The sequence below is a fragment of the Eubalaena glacialis genome, chromosome 13, assembly GCF_028564815.1.
Source record: "Eubalaena glacialis isolate mEubGla1 chromosome 13, mEubGla1.1.hap2.+ XY, whole genome shotgun sequence".
NCBI classification, from domain to species: domain Eukaryota; kingdom Metazoa; phylum Chordata; class Mammalia; order Artiodactyla; family Balaenidae; genus Eubalaena; species Eubalaena glacialis.
In genome coordinates, this window is record NC_083728.1 from 77,733,169 (window position 1) to 77,750,931 (window position 17,763).

Below are 17,763 nucleotides of genomic sequence, written 5' to 3' on the forward strand. Positions count from 1 at the left end.
AAAAGCAGCTCACAGATAATACGTAAATGAATGGGCATGGCTGTGTTCCAATAAAACTATTTACATAAGCTGGCAGTGGGCTGGATTTGGCACAGGCCATAGCTTGCCAACTCCTGCTCTAGTCTAGAGCAAGCCTTCTGGGCAGTGTAATCTCTGGGATATGGCCCCATCTCCAGTCCCCATTCCTCTATCCCTTCCATATGTCACTTTCCTAATGGCTTTTCACTGTCTGTAAAGTTTCTCAAAGTGTAGTCCCTGAATGCCCCGCTTTCAAAATCACTTGAGGTTCTTGTTTAATATGCAAATACCCGAGGCTTATGCCATCCTGCTACATCAGAATCTCTGAGGGAATATGTTTCCCAAGCAATTCTCCTGTACCCTGCAGTTTCAGTCACTGGTCTACAGGGTAAGAGTCATGGCATTCAAGGTGAAACACTTAGCCCTAACATGCCTATCCAGCCCCGCCTCCCGCCACACCAACCGCTCACCACGTCCCTAACTGTGTGACTCTGGAACACTTCTGTGGCTTGGCTTGTGCCGTTCTTTCCTCCTGAAATGCCTACTCCATATACCTTCTGCTGCCAGCTCTCATCTGCCCGATGAATTCCATTCACTCCAACCACCCCGGCCCCGAGATATCATCAAACAATCTTTCTCTTTCTAGGTTTCGAGGTGGGAGATTTTCATCTTTTCATGGCAGCCACTACGGTCCCTTTTTATCTGTAAAATCATTTGGGGCTAGACAACAAAGTCTTTCTGAGAATACACGAACATCTAACTATACTTACACATCAATGAGATCAGGCTTCAATACTGATGGCACGGCAGTCTCAATGTTGTACAATTTTATCTGAGATCCATACAAAGTGACTTTGACCAGCCTGTTGGCAAAGAAGAATATAAGAAAAAACATTCAGCTTATGGACTAAAATAGACAAAATGGACTAGGTACCAAGGTCTCGAGGACAGACTTCTTTTCAATCAAAAAGAATCCAGACCAGGTCTTCAATTTTATCCCAAAGACATAATCTGAGATGTGCATAAAGATTTATATACTAAGATACCAACTAAAGCATTACTTACATTGAAAACAATATAAATATCCAACACAGAGAACATAATGTAATGTAACAATATATACAATAAAAATGATTAGGATGGAAATTTTTATGCTATGTGTATTTTACCACAATAAAAAAAATTAGAAAAAAAGTGAATGTTTCAGGCGGATAGGTATATGACAAAGAAAATACAGCAAAATGTTCACTGTAGAATCTATGGGTATTTCCTACACAATTTTTTAACTTTCTGAAGAGTTGAAATGGGGCTGGGGGGTGGGAGGCCACAAAAGTTTCTAAAATAGATTAAGGTATTTTTAACTTCAAGCACAATTCTTTGAGAAGCAAGTTACTGAGCCCACTGGTTGCCCAAGGGCTCACTATATATCAGTACAAACGAACATTAAATACAGTAACTAATAGCCAGCTCTAGTGGGAAATGGGAAATGCATCTTTCATTAGAGACAGACATTCCTTTCTGAGTAAACATAAACAAACAAACCAAAAAAACTAGAGACCTGGCTAGGTTCTCTCTGTGCTTACTCTGTAAGGAAACCTGGGAGCAGGTCTGAGGGGGACGCCAGGGAAGACGGTGCATGTTTCTCTCCCCCAATCCAACAGTGAGGAGAGTCTCAAACTTCACTGAGCATAAGAATCAACTGTGGAACTAATTACAAATGCAGCTCGCTGGTGCTGCCCCACAGACTGACTCTAGCATTGAGGGGGTTCTGGAAATGTGCATCTTTGAAAAGCAGCCAGGGGACTCTGATGCATGTGGACCATACTCTGAAAAATGCTCCTCTCTGATGGCGGGGAGAAAGCAGGACTTTGTTAAAAAACCACAAGCTTGAGCCACAAGTTATTCACAGTTGGGGAGCAGTCAGAAAGACGTATTTCCAGTCAGTCAAGGAAATAAGGGTAAAAGAGCCAAGGGTTCTCAATCTGAAGTCCTAGGAAGCGGGGTGTGGTGGTGGCAATAACTAGGCATCAAATCAGTCACCATCAATAAGTAAGACGCCAATGCGCAGCCAGTATTTAATTCTTTAAGCTGCCCCACATTTTTCACATTCATACAATAAGTGTACAGTTCAGTGGTATTAAATATATTCACAACGTGCTACCACCCCCACCATCCATCTCCATCACGCTTTCATCTTGTAAAATTGCACCTCAGTACCCATTAAATAATAACTCTCCATACCCCTCCCACCCCGGCAACCAGCCTTCTACTTTCTGTCGCTATGATTTTGACTACTCTAAGTACCTCATATAAGTGAAATCATAATATCGCATGCGACGTTACATTCTGTTTCTTCATTCAACAGCATTCTTTAACGTTCTACACTAAAAATGAACATCTTTTAATATTTCTATGTTTAGCAATCTTAATATTAGGTTTGTTTTATGTAACCTATAAGTGAAAACACTGCTAATCACAGTGGCTATTAAGATCACATAGCCATAACAAGGAGGCTTCTCTCACACTTTATTCTAAATGAAGACAAAACAGCAAAGTATCTTTACGGACTGAGCCTGAAAACCTAAGCAGTGCACAAAGATGTATATATAAGGACCTATAAAATAGCAATCCGGGATCTCTGAACAGTCATCTCACTATGAAGTTGAAATGACTGATGGATATAATATATTGCTTAAGTTTAAATTAAATATAGATTTCAGACAGAAGGACATGTTCTATTCCTACTAACCATCAGCGGAAACAGGCCTAGTGCAGGAAAAAGAGGAAAAAGAACTTGAAGTAGAAGCTCTGTGGTTTGGAAAGAGCACAGTATTTGGACTCAGGAAACTGGTTGAAGTACCTGTGCTCCCACTCATGAACTGTGTGACCTGAGGTAAGGCACTCACCCTCTCTGGGTCAGAATTTACTCAGATAAAATGACAATACCTGTCCCTCAAAGTACAGAATGAAAGAAAATGTACAAAATTACTTTTGAAAATTTCCTACTACTGTATGCTGCTTTTATTATTAATATTAATCTGGCTTTTCAAGATTTATTTAAAATTCTTAGTTATCGCTGCTTTTAAGCTAAGAGTAACAGTTAAAAAAAAATCTGGCATGCAAGTAATTAGGCTTGAGCCCCAGCTACCTCTCATGTGTTACCAACGATACAGCTACTGGGTAAATGAAAGCACCAGGTGTCTCTCAACTTTCGGCTGGACCCACACCCACCCAGTTTTGATCGAATCAACTCACTGGTTACCTTGAAATGATCTGAAAACCTCCTGTCACTTTTATTTTAAGCATATGACTTTTTAAATGTAGGAGTTCATGAGAAGGGAGGGGGCAGACTAGGTAGTAGGAAATGGTCTTCAACAAATGCAGCCGTAAACCCTGTGGGGGACCCTCGAGGAAGAAGTAGTAAAAGGAGCTTGGTGGTGGGAAGGCTGGGATCCACCCCTCAGGTCAGGCTTGGAAGCTGCCCAGTTTCAAATCCTCAGGACCCTAAAAGGACTGGAAAAACCAGTCCCATTCTAAAAGGACCAGAAAAGGTCCCACCTCTGGCATCTGGCTGCCTACTCGGATAGTGCCTACTGCCTACTTGTTTGTCCTTTTATTACTACGGCTTTCTTCACGTCTCTTTATGACCTCACCTGGTTTCTTCTGAGGTTATTCCTGTCTTTAAATATGAGATCTTCTATGAAACAACAGCTTATATTTACTGTTTGCTACACACTAGGCCCTGTGCTCAGTGCCTTACCTCATGTAATTCTCACAATAAACCTACAGGATACTACGTCCACTCCATTTTACAGATGAGGGACCTGAAGTTCAGAGAGGGTCAGTGACTGCTCCACACTCCCCTGTATGTGGCAGAGCCTCAATTCACCTGGCGCCAGAGCACAGCTGCCTGGCAATAGCTGTTCCTCACACAAGCAGGTAAGCTGAGCTCCATGCTGTAACTGCCCACCCACCTCTCCACCACCGTGAGGGCGTCGCTGAAGCGCACGGCGAACACATCCCCGATGAAGTACTCGGCTAGGCGGCCCACAGCCTGCAGGAGGGAGCTCAGGTCTCGCAGGGAACAGTGCAGCCGCCGGCAGTCGTTCTCTGCTGTGATGTTCAACCTGTGTCCTGGAACATAAAACTTCAGATGGTTTTTCAACAGGAAGAACATGCTTTAATTACCACTACAGATAACTGCTCATTCAGGCAAGCTACATTCAGCAAAACCAATTTTTGAAACATAGCAACCCACAGGCTGCTTCCCAGTACCAAGCAGGGAAACTGGGCAGGCTCCACCTACAGCCAGACCCACATGCACCCCAAGGCCAGAGGGAGAAACAGAGACAACAGACAGCCAGGGCCGTGCTCACATGGACCGATCTGATCCATGACTGGATTCCTCTTGACCCTGTGAGGAATGACACCGCCAATTTTACATACAAGGAAACACACCCAGGGGGGCCCAGTAACTTGCCTAACATGGGTCGTATTTCCAGGGCAGAGCTAGACTCCTAAGCTAAGCCTATGCGACTCTGCGGGCTTTCTGCAAATGGCCCTGGTGCAGAATGGAGTCTCCATGGGCTGACAGGGTTCAAAGAACAGGGTGCACTCAGCACTCCACCCCAGGTTCGCAGGTAGCACCGTATGGACCAAAGGCACAGGACTTGGGATTCAGAAGACACAGGTTCCCTGCCACGTGCAAGCTCTGTGCCTCAGAGAGCCCTCTAAGTCTCAGTTTCTTCATCTTTAAAATGGAAACAAGCACTACTATCTAATTCACTATAGTAAGGGCTGAATTAGAATGTGTAAAAACCCTATAAACTATAAAACATTATTCAGTGTTTGTAATTAATAATGAATAACAAAGAGCTAGTGATTTTCTAAGGCCTGAAACTCTCCCTCAACATTTCTTCAAGCTGAGCAAGGAGGAAACAAAGATGAAGGGCAACAACATCCTCAACTCAGCCACCTCCTTGCCCTTTGGACCCCTCTCCCCACACAGGTCTACAAAATATATTAATTATTGCCAAGCCAGAGAAAGCGCTCTCCGTCTGACCAAGTCCTCCTCCTGCATCCAGGAGGAGGGAGGGAGGGGCAGTAACAGTAAGATCACTGCCATAGGGCACCTGCAATCCATCCACTCCCTAAATACTTTTCAAACCTTCTCCTGCCACTGCCACTTCAGGATTTTACTCTGCTGGAGGCAGGAACCTCCCCCCATGGCGCTCCACGGCATCTTCCTAGAACCCAGATCTAAGCACAAAGCTCCCAGCAGGCAAGGTGCCAAACCCTTCTGGGGCTCCCTCTGGCCAAAAGGGAAAATCCCAACCTCCCCAGCCTCAGCTGAGGTCTCTGTGACTTCACCTCCTCCTCCGATCCCACTCTATCACCTGGACCCACTGATGACCCCCTGGTGCCTCGTCTCTGCACCTCTGCACAAGCTGCGGTCTCTGCCTGGAGTCCCCACGTCACTCTCTGGCCACGCACACCTCACGGCCCTCATATAGCCTGCAGGCTCACCTAAGTATCGCCTCTCCTGGAAAGCCTTCCCTCCCCACTCCCCCAACAGAGGGAACTCACTTCCCCTCCTACATCCCCCCAGGGCGCTCCGTGCACATAAGGAGATAAACTACTGATTTATAAGTCTGTCTCCTCACTGACTGTGAACTCCTTCGTGGTGAGGGGCTCTGCCCAGCAGCCAGCACGGCACCTGGTACAGAATGAGTGACTACAGATGTGCGACTGAATTCGATACACAGAACAGAGAGCTAACTAGAGCAGGAGAGAGAAAGCACACACTGGTCAGAATGGCCATCATCAAAAAATCTAGAAACAATAAATGCTGGAGAGGGTGTGGAGAAAAGGGAACACTCTTGCACTGTTGGTGGGAATGTATATTGATACAGCCACTATGGAGAACAGTATGGAGGTTCCTTAAAAAACTAAAAATAGAATTACCATATGACCCAGCAATCCCACTACTGGGCATATACCCTGAGAAAACCAGAATTCAAAAAGAGTCATGTACCAAAATGTTTATTGCAGCTCTATTTACAATAGCCAGGACATGGAAGCAACCTAAGTGTCCATCATTGGATGAATGGATAAAGAAGATGTGGCACATATATACAATGGAATATTACTCAGCCATAAAAAGAAACGAAATGGAGGTATTTGTAGTGAGGTGGATGGAGTTAGAGTCTGTCATACAGAGTGAAGTAAGTCAGAAAGAGAAAAACAAATACAGTGCTAACACATATATATGGAATCTAAGGGAAAAAAAAAAAAAAAGGTCATGAAGAACCTAGTGGCAGGACGGGAATAAAGACACAGACCTACTAGAGAATGGACTTGAGGATATGCGGAGGGGGAAGGGTAAAATGTGACAAAGTGAGAGAGTGGCATGGACATATATACACTACCAAACGTAAAATAGATAGCTAGTGGGAAGCAACCGCATAGCACAGGGAGATCAGCTCTGTGCTTTGTGACCACCTAGAGGGGTGGGATAGGGAGGGTGGGAGGGAGGGAGATGCAAGAGGGAAGAGATATGGGAACATATGTATATGTATAACTCATTCACTTTGTTATAAAGCAGAAACTAACACACCATTGTAAAGCAATTATACTCCAATAAAGATGCAAAAAAAAAAAAAAAGTCATGGTGACCAGGCCTGCCCCTCTTCCCCTTTGGCCCCTGCATCCACGCACACATCTGAAGCATGGCCTTCCCCCAGCCTTGCCCCTCCAGCCTCTTCCTGGACACCTCAACTGAATACTAGAGAGCCCAATGCCTCTTGAGGGAGTCTTCCATCTTTGGACAGCTTCGTCAAAAACACAGGGGCCTCCCTATAATTGCTCCTTATTACCCCTGGTCCCGGCCTTTGAGGGGAGAAAAACAAGCCTAAGCCTGCTGACACATGACAGTCTTGGGGAGATATGCAGAGAGGGGTCACACTCTTGCCAGTCTCCTCTTGGCTGAAATACACCCCAGGGCCCCTTCCATTTTCTGTGTCACCCTCCCTCGAGAATCCTTGCCATCCTGACCACTCCCCTCTAAACCGACCCTAATTTGTCTGACAAAAAGCAGTACCTAGAATGAAAAACAGCTCGCAACTGCTATGTGTGTCTTAAACTATTAGTTTGAACCATATGAAATTGCTGATATTTGACCATCTCTGACCTAAGAAAACTGCAATTCCATATAATTCAACTTAATACATATGTGCCACCCAAGGTTCATATTAATCAAAATGGCAGTTGGCTCTTCCCTGCTCCGTCTGCAAGGCAGACAGACATACAGGCAGTAAGTACCCTAAATCAGTCTCCAGCCCCTGCCCCCCAGCCTGGAAACCACATACTACCACCACCACCAAAAAATCATGCAAGGTACCACACCTCAACCTGAGGGGGCAGGCTAGAGTTGCCACTGTGAAAAGCTGTTCAGATGAACCCACATTTCTTCTATTTGGCTAAGGCTTAGTTCCCTCCCTCCTCCAGTCAACAGCACAGAACATCCGCAAAGTGGAGCCTGCAGGGGAGAACACTGCTACGTACAGGTTTCAGAGACAGAAAATATCATGGCCACACTGAAGTCCTATCTTACAGAAAGCAAGTCACCCTGCAGCTGTCTAGATGTACCCTAAGCCACATCCAAAGAACAGCTCACTGGCAAATCACTGCCCTGGAAAGAAACATCTTAATGTTAAATATAATTCGGTCTTTCTTTTTTTTTCTTTTTTTTTTTTTTTTTGAGGTGGGGGAGGCTGGGAGATAAAGGTATAAAAATTAGCATTTAAGGTATTCCACTCTGAGAGAACAAACAAGTCATAAACGAACCTAAGCAGAACAAAGAATTTAAGTCCAAAAATCTATATATTGTAGATGGAGCAATCTCCTAGGCAGGGAAGTTTGCACAGCTAAACAGAAAAATTAACAGGGCTGCTTAGAGCAGAAATATTGCCCCAATGAGAGAAGATCTCAGTAAGGAGTGGCAGAAGCCAATCACCTACAAAATGGATACCTGAAGGCCACATAAGGACACAAATGCAGCACTAGGGGCACAACAGGGCTTTGAGGATTTCTCAAACCACAAAAGGGACAGACAAACAGCGAGGGCAAAGGATGACTCCCAGGGGTAAGGGAGGCACAGCGACTGACGTACCTACCACAGGGACAGCATGTTTTGCCTTGGACTTTACTGAGGAAGTGGAAGCAGGAGGATCAGCAGAAGCAGAGGAAAGAGTAAGACTCCCATCTCACAGGCTCTGGAATTCAGGCCGGGAGAAGGTCAATGCAAATGGAAGGAATGGGCCATAACCCATCAGGGGAAAGAGAACGTAGTTTCTGGTAAGAGGCAGTAAGGCTGACTAATATAGCATTGAGGTTATATGAGGGGTAAATGACCATGGGAACCAAGGAACAAAATGTACTCAGAGTTTCCATTTTTTAATAGCCTTTCCATTGGAAACTTGGCTTTTGCTTTGTCATGGATAAGAGAGCTCATTTTAAAACAGGAAATAAGGATTTCTCTGGCCTGAGAGGTTCTGCCACTGGAATATATGCACCAATGATCAGTGCTAGGGATGAGGTTTAGAAATGACCTGGAAGAGCCAAGTGCACTGTGAAATTGCCAGTAAATGGGCGGTAATGAGAGCAGGCATATGATATTTCATTTAGGGAAAAATCATTCAGATTATCCTTCTCAGATAAGAAGCTCTAAGTTATCAATTATGTCTCAGAAAAAGGACTTAGGAATCACTGCAGATTTTCACCTGAAGACCGACTCAATGTAATGTAAAAAAAGTCAGCTAGGGCTTCCCTGGTGGCGCAGTGGTTAAGAATCCGCCTGCCAATGGAGGGGACACGGGTTCGAGCCCTGGTCTGGGAGGATCCCACATGCCACAGAGCAACTGGGCCCGTGAGCCACAATTACTGAGCCTGCGCGTCTGGAGCCTGTGCTCCGCAACAAGAGAGGCCGCGATAGTGAGAGGCCCGCGCACCGCGATGAAGAGTGGCCCCCCCTTGCCACAACTAGAGAAAGCCCTCGCACAGAAACGAAGGCACAACACAGCCATAAATAAATAAATAAATAAATAAAATATGTTAAAAAAAAGTCAGCTACTAACACTGACTTTAGGGGTCAATTTTGGGGGAAAGGAATACACGCTCAACTTTTTTTTTTTTTAAGGTCAAGAATGTCTTCACGGTCCTGAGTATATTCTAATTTGAATAGTGGCCCTGAGGGAGAGATCACCACAGTACGATTTTTCCCAAGAATGGATTCTGGAAACATCTGTAGCATTTGTACACAGTCAAATGTCCATTAATACTGACAGCATTTTACAGGCGCATTTGTTTTGAAAAGTGGTCTTTTTAAAGTTCTGCATAAGCTGTTCTTACCCTATCTACACAATCAGGGCCTAAAGCTGGGGCATGCCAAGTCCCATCAACCTCCTGGGGCCCAGTGGATTATTTAGAAGCTAATATAGTCATGGAAACAAGCCGTCACAGGCCACCAAGAAGGGCAGCCTCTCGGGGAGGCTCTGCCACAAATAACAAGCTCATCCAGGCAATGGGCTACACCCTGGCTCATCCAGGCAATGGGCTACACCCTGGACAGCTCTGTGCCAGGCTGAAACAAGAGTTACACAAGAGAGGGGAGCCCGGCCAGGGCCAGGCAGAACTCCTGTAAGGAAAACTGTGAGGAAGAGCAGTGTGAAATGACACGTGTGTGTGTGTGTGTGTGTGTGTGTGTGTGTGTGTGTGTGTGTGTTTTCAGCTGGCAGAATGAATGTCAAATTTTGCTTAATTCAACTTTCTATCATTCCCTATTATACCATCTTGGTACTAGCACCAACAAGCCACATGACCTTGGGTAAACTAACATCTCTGAACATTAATTTCCTCTTCTGTAAAACAGGAGAACTATTATTAGTACTTACACCTCACAGGCCAGTTGAGAGAATTAAATAACATAAGCAAATAACATGGTGCCTGGCATGCAATGTGTGTTCTACAAATAGAAGCTATTATTTTATCATTATTATTAACAAAATAACCAAAAAATGCTAACCCTAAACCCCAAGCTGGTGAAACCTGCCAACAGCAGGCCAAAATCTTTCCAGCCGGCTACGGTCAGGGCTGCTGACACAGGAGCGCTAACAACCCCCCAGGGTGAGCTCTACCAGTCCACCTGCTGCAGGGCTGCTCCCATGTCCTCATGATTCTAAAAGCCAGAGAAGAACGAACTCGTCGCAGGAAAGTCCAAGGCCATTTTTTGCTAGCGTACTAGCTGGCTTAAAGGACACAGAGAAATATTCTAATCACTAGGGTTTTTCAAAAGTCCTACCTCTTTGCTCCAAACCAGCTTCCTTTCTCTCACTGAGACGCCTCTTTGGAATATGCGGTCACAGCCTCATCTCTTACCTCCCCCAAAGCTCCTTTTTAATCATGATTTTTAGTGTTTTTTTTTTTTAATTTTCCCTGTTTAGAAATGGAGAGAGAGGGAGCAGTAGGGAGGGGGCAGTGGAGAAAGCATGTTCTGACAACACAGAAGGCAGTAATTAAATATCAGTCCAATTTTTTCTGAACATTAAATTAGAAAATAAAAGCCAGCTTACCTGACGCTGAAGTAACTATAAACTGCTGTAAACCCAGATAAACTTCTAAATTGTCCTGAAGAACTGGAAACTGAAAACAAAGAAACAAACATTTAAAAACAAAAAAAACACCATAAATGCGAATTGTAACAGCATTTCAACAATGAAAGAAGTACCTATGGTGGGGAGGAACAGGATAAAAAACTTTTCTCTGGGAAGCTTTATATGCAGCCAAGAAGAGGTGGCACCCTTCAGCACCTCCCACCCCCGACAATTTCTACAATTGAAACCACCAGTTAATATTTGGAATAAGAAAGAAAATAACACACCAGTTTGATACTTTTTCTAAACAAAGCACTGGATGCTGGGTATGATTATTATGACTACTATGTTCTTAAAAGAGGACATCAAGCCCCCAAATGATCTACACCTTCTAGAGCTCTGAGACAGGGCCCACCTCCCTTCAAGTCCAAGGAAAACCCTGCCTTTGAAAGAAACAGCAGATTTGCCTTATTAAAGTGTATGGCAGAGTGAAAAGACAGCCAAATTATTTGGAGTCAGTTTGCCTTACTCATTTAGCAGACAGGACCTTCATAACCAGAGCTCTACCTTCTCTTTCTAAAGCTGCTAACTCACCATTAAGATAAAATTAAGACGTTAATACGACAGGTCCCAAAGAAAGGCAGATGGCAAAATAAAATGGCACTCTCCATAAGAGAATACAAGATATAGCTGGGCTGTGCAATGCAAAGCTGACCCCAATAAATTATCTTGCCTCTAGAGGAGAGATGGACTTAATGAAATCTCCTCAAATAACAAACACCACTTAGTAAATGAAATCAGTCCTTATGACTTAAGGATTCTAGCACATAAACACAGGCAGAGAGTACCCAGCAAATAATTTGTCAAGAGTGAGCTTTACAAAGGCTAACTTTTCAACGATGTAATTTTTATAAATAAATCTTCCACTTGGCTTAGCCACTTCTGAGCTACTGATGAAAGCATTAGTAAAATTCATATTACACCCAAGAGTTTAGGAAAGAAAAACAGAGTTTCCAAAAGTTGATTTTAAAATATCTGGGGGAAATGTTAACATTTTTAAATTTGAGGGTTGGTTATGGTAATTATTATTCTGTTTAAAATATATACATTTTATAATACTGGTGAGCAAAAAAGCCTTACTACTCGTGCTATATGCAGGGAAATAATTAGGCTCTTCGTTCCCCTCCAAGTGGTGAGTTACCAGTGTTGAGAAGGCGTGTGTGGGAAGGAGCTCCATCACTTTGGCCACTACCTCCAAGCTCTGGCGTAAGTACCGCTGCCACTCTGTCTGCTGCTGCGGGGCAAACACAGAAGGATCAGCTCTCCCAGACAGGCAGAGTCTCGTGATCTTCCCTGCCAACCTGTCCTCAACCTCAAGTCCACTCTCAGACATAAATATGTGAAGAAATAGCAAAGGATGGAACCAGGTTATTTGGTACTTTAAAAAGGCTAAGCTAAAAAAATTTTTTTAATCCAATGAGTTAATTTCACAGGAAGCTATTTCCTCAAAAAGCAAATGATCCACATAGAATGACCTACTTTTCTCCCTATTGTCATAGGAATAAGATATTTTTAAAAAGTCACCTGTGAAATGCCCAAGTCCCCTTTACGTCATCCCAGCTATAGGAATTGGTTCATTACCTTCTGAGACAGCCCGTTACTAAGCACGTATAAGTATAACCAACCACACCAGTGCCAGGCAAAGTACGGTCCTCAGACAGGCAGCATCAGCATCTCCTAGTGGTTTGTCAGAAATGCAAACTCTGTGCCCCCACCCCAGACCTCCTGAATCAAAGTCTATTTAACAAGCTGTCCCAGTGATTCTTATCCAGGCTAAAATATGAGATGCACTGGCCTATATCAAACAGGTAACGGGAAGTGAAGCTAAAATTTACCAAGCCTCTACTACCCACCAGGCACGTGGTCAGTACATCCACGTGTGCTACCCTCACATGTAACTGTCAACACAGGTCAGTTCAGATATATCCTTCCCCTTTTGGGAGATGAGGAAATTAAAGCTCAGAGAATTTCAGTGACCAGACCTCTACCTCCTTCCTACCCAGGGTTGCAGAGATTCAAATCCAGGCCATCTGATTCCAAGTACAAGGCTATTTTGAACCCAAATATGGCTTCCCTCAAGGTCTTGACCACACCACAGTGGCTGTTATTTTGAGAGTCATACCAGTGACCTGAAATTTTTTAAATGCACGGTGCTTAAGAAAAAGGAACACTGGAGTTGTGTCCTTACAGACATTTTCCTTACAAACGTTGGGCACACCAGCATCAATAAATTCAAGATTGATTTTAAGAGATATCAGTTTACAAAATATATATAGTCAAAAGAGACATCCTTTCATTCTAGCCTTATCATTTAAGTATCTCTTTAACTATTTCCACCAGCATCCAGCTAGCTTTTATTTGTTGCCCAGAGTGTGGGTGCAAGGCAGGGAAAACAGGAGGTAGATGCAGAGTTCTTACTAAACCACTTCTCACTGTACATATGGTTTCTCTACTTACCTCTCTAGTCCATATAGGTAAATGTCTGTAAAACTTTTTTTTACAGTTAATGAACCCAAAGAGACCAGTCGGATACAATTTCAAATGCATAACTCAAACCGTAAGACCACTCTGGCTTAAAAATAATCTCCAGAGCAAAGGGCCACGGATTCCAAGGCTCCATTTCGATTCATACCACAGCATGACAATGATTAAGGTCAATTAGGATGTGCTGCTTACATCGTCATCCAGCGTCTCGTCGTCCAACTCCTCCAACTGGGCCTGGTTGTATCTGAACTGGATTCGATTCAACACCTCCGTGAGCAAGAGGACTAGGGCGTCTTCGTACCTATGTGGCAGGGAGAAATTCAACATCACATGAAAGCAGGCTTTTAGCCTAGGATTTCAAAAAGGCCTCCTGTACTGTGAAGGGAATGGTGTCTGTGTTGGATCACCATACACAAGAAGCATCTAAACTAAACTTAGTTTATGGTTTTGCAAGTGCTATGTGAGAGTGGAACAGTAGCAGGGGTGTTTGTTTATTTATTTAACTATGTTCCAGGCACAGAACATACTGGATTGAACCTTCTTGATGAATTGAACCTTTTATCATTATATAATGTCCTTCTCTGCCTCAGGTAGCAATTTTTGTCTTAAAGTCTGTTTTGTCTGATATTAGTATAGCTACCCTTGCTCTCTTTTGGTTATTGTTTGCATGGAATATCTTTTTCTATCTTTTTACTTTAAACCTATTCGTGTCTAAAATTCAAGTGTCTTGAACAACATGTAGTTGGATCATGTTTTTTAATCCATTTTGCCAATCTTTGCTTTTTAACTGGAGAAGTTAATCCTTTACACTTAATGTAATTACCGATAAGGAAGGACTTACTTCTGCCATTCTGCCATTTGTTTTCTCTGTTATATCTTTTCTTCCTCAATTCCTCCAGTACTGCCTCCTTTTGTGTTAAATAGATATTTTCTAGTGTGCTATTTTAATTCCCTTGCCATTTCTTTTACCATATATTTTTAAAGTTTTTTCCTCAGTGGTTGCCCTGAGAATTGTAAGTACTATATATAAATATCTATTAATTCAATGATTCAGTCCTTTTAACAACTGTGACAGGTAGGTGGTATTATCGGTACTTTTCTGATGAGGAAACTACGGTTAACAGAAGCTAAATAAACTGCCCAAGGTCACAAGCTCTGGGCTTGAACCCAGAGCTCCCTAACTCAACATGTCATGTTCTTCTCTCTACACATAAACCACCAACAGGCTTGGATCCTGCTCCACCCACTCCAGAAAACCTCAATTCTAGTCAATTTGTAAGAACACTTAAAACCTAAAAGGAGAGATGGAAAAAGCCTAGGGGAACCCTGACCCTTTGATCTATGTCTAAGAATAATTTCTCAAAGAAACATGTGGAGCCCTAGGCTTGGATATTTCCCACATGTGATAAGAACCTAACTCAGAAGACACCATAGTTCTATGTGACAGTTGCTACCACAAGGGCCAACAAACCACTAATTTTCAAGAACAAATCAAGCAGCCTGAACGCTTGCCTGTCCTGAAATGTTTCTACGGGAAGTTCAGAGCTCGTCCTACTCACAAGGCAAACCAGCCACGCTGGTTATGCAGCTCTCAGTGCCAGTCCACTCTCCACGTTGTGTGATGCTGGGACTCAGACTACACAAAGCACATTCCTCCTCTGCCTGTTAGGCTCTGTCAACAGGGGCACTGGAGGAAAACTGGAAGGCAGAAGGAGGGGCAAAGGGACCCCAATCTTCCTGGGGGCTTGCTGTCCTGGCCAGTGTCACCCCAACAATGGTCACCCGGCAGTAATAGTTGGTTCCAGCTTCCACATTCCCCAAACCAGCCCCATCACGAACTCTCAGAGGTGCTGGCAGCAGCCAGGATACATCTTCTCAAAGGATTAAGTCCCAGCTCCCTGGGGCCTCTCCTCTGAGCTCCTGTGGCAGTTGGGTGATACCCTCTCCTCAGAGATCTGAGCTCTAGCTGCATGGGGGCCGTCCCTCTGATATTTGACATTTTAATGACCCCAACACCTCTTTCCTTTGTACTGCTAGCCCTAGGGGTGGAGCTGCTTCCCACAGTTATCATCTGTGTTGTCTCAGTGGTCAAGGACATATGGAAAGAAGTCATTTGGTGGGACCTCTGGGAAAGCTTCTTTTGTCTAACCTCTCCCTCTTATTCCTGCTGCCTGAATCATAGGTGTGATGTCTATAGATTCAGCATCCATCTTTGACCATAAGGTGACTGTGGAGATGGAAGCCATGCCTAAGGCTGGTAGAACAACAGGTAAAGGGATCCAAATATTAATTGACAGGGACTTCCCTGGCAGTCCAGTGGTTAAGACTCCACGCTCCCAATGCAGGGGGCACGGATTCAATCCCTGGTCGGGGAACTAAGATCCTGCATGCCGCACGGTGCGGCCTAAAAAACACAAAAACAAACAAACAAACAACAAAATATTAATTGACATACCAAAAAAAAGGAGACACTGAACATTTGTCAAGGGAAAGAAAATCAACAGATTGTCACAGATGACACATGTTGAATTATCGAAGATTTTTAAAGCAGCTGTTATAACCATCCTCCATGAGGTTCTTTCAGCTGGAAGGTGTTTTGGACTGAACTGTGTCCACTCAAAATTCATATGTTGAGGGACTTCCTTGGTGGCACAGCGGTTAAGAATCCGCCTGCCCATGCAGAGGACATGGGTTCAGTTGCGGGTCCAGAGAGATCCCACATGCCGTGGAGCAACTAAAAGTCCGTGCGCCACAACTACTGAGCCTGTGTGCTGCAACTACTGAAGCTTGCGCACCTAGAGCCCGTGCTCCGCAACAAGAGAAGCCACCGCAATGAGAAGCCCGCGCACTGCAACGAAGAGTAGCCCCCGCTTGCCGCAACTAGAGAAAGCCTGAGTGCAGCAACGAAGACCCAATGCTGCCATAAATAAATAAATAAATAAATAAATAAATAAATTCATACGTTGAAGCCCTAACTCTCAGTGTGACTGTACTGGAGACAAGGCCTATAAAAGTTAATAAAAGTTAAGTGAGATCATAAGGGTGGGGCGGGCCTTAATCCACTTATATGAAGCGGAGGAGACATGAGGAAGTACGAGCGTGCTCACTCTCCCCACTCCCCGTTCATGCACAGAAGAGAGGCCATGTGAGGTCACAGAGGGAAGGCAGCGTCTGCAAGCCAGGGAGAGCCCTCACCAGAAACCGAATCTGCCAGCACCCTGATCCATGACTTCCAGTCTCCAGAAGTATAAGAAAATTAATTTCTGTTGTTTAAGCCACCCAGCCAGTGGTATTTTGTTATGGCAGCCCGAGCTGATTAAAACAGAAGGTAAAGGATAATGAAAAAGAAACCTGGAACTTCAAGAATGAAGGGAAAGCAAGAGGACTGACAAATCTCTTGGTAAACACAACAGACTGTTTCTCTATTGTTTCTCTTAAGATCTTTAAAATATGAATGTTGGATGAAAGCAAAAATAGAACACTGTCTGATGAGGTTTTCAATGCACACAGATGTAAAATATATGGCAACCTCAATACAAAGAAGGGAGGGCAAAAAGATCTATATGGTGGTGAGGTTCCTATATCACACTTCAAGTGGTAGTATGTTAACTTGAAAAATTAAATATATATGTATTTTAATATACAGAGCAACCACTTAAAAAACTCACATAAAGAGATATAGTCAAACACTCAATAGATACATTGAAAAGGAAAACTAAACTTGTGTGAAACAACAGAGTCTCAAAATAAATGAAGCAAAAACTGATAGAACTGAAAGGAGATGTAGACAAATCCACAATTGTATCTGGGAGAATTCAACTCTCTCTCAGTAACTGATAGAACAAACTGGATAAAGACAACATGTACACCATCAACCAACCTGACCTAACTGACATATCTAGAACACTCCACCCAACAACAGCAGAATGCACACTCTTCTCAAGTGCACAATGAACAATCACCAAGAAGACTAGGTCATAAAACAAACCTTAACAAATTGAAAAGAATTGAAATCACCCAAAATGTGTTTGCAGATCATAATCAACTAGAAAACAATAATGAGAAGGTATATGGAAAACCCCCAAATATTTGGAAATTAAACAACAAAGAGGAACTCAAGAGAAATTACAAAATATTTTAAATTGAATGGAAAGGAAAATAAAACATATTAAAATTTGATAAAGCTAAGGCAGTGCTCAGAGAGAAACTTACAGCATTACATGCTTAAATATACAATGCAAATAAACCTATAGATCTGGGTGGCTCAAGCCACAAATGTGATTCCAAAAGCACCTCAACTTCTTCTGAGAGTTAAATAAAATTATACACGTTAAGGTGACTACATAGTAGGTGTCTGTAAACATATGATGAATGAAAGAACAAGAGAACAAACAAATGAATAAACATGCAGGCAATAAATAAACAAATCTACAAGTCAGATAACTACGAAGCACTGAAGCATAGTCCTGGATAGCTTTTTCAACTCAATGAAATAACTAAGATTCCATTCCCTTGCTCTCTGGGGCAATCAACAGCATGAATTTCTCGTAAC

At 43.3% G+C, this 17,763-nt stretch overlaps 1 protein-coding gene across 3 annotated transcripts in view; it reads right to left on the bottom strand.

Annotated features, from left to right (window-relative positions):
* XPO6 (exportin 6) overlaps window positions 1–17,763 on the bottom strand; it is a 110,323-nt gene that overhangs the window by 20,341 nt on the left and 72,219 nt on the right. For 2 of the 3 annotated variants that reach the window (XM_061208497.1, XM_061208499.1), the window contains 5 exons: window positions 13,404–13,512; window positions 11,869–11,961; window positions 10,647–10,716; window positions 3,993–4,152; window positions 789–881 (listed from right to left, as the gene is read on the bottom strand). In XM_061208497.1, the coding sequence (XP_061064480.1) occupies window positions 789–881; window positions 3,993–4,152; window positions 10,647–10,716; window positions 11,869–11,961; window positions 13,404–13,512 (525 nt within the window). The remainder of the gene's footprint in view (window positions 1–788; window positions 882–3,992; window positions 4,153–10,646; window positions 10,717–11,868; window positions 11,962–13,403; window positions 13,513–17,763) is intronic. The other variant, XM_061208498.1, reaches the window with a different exon arrangement.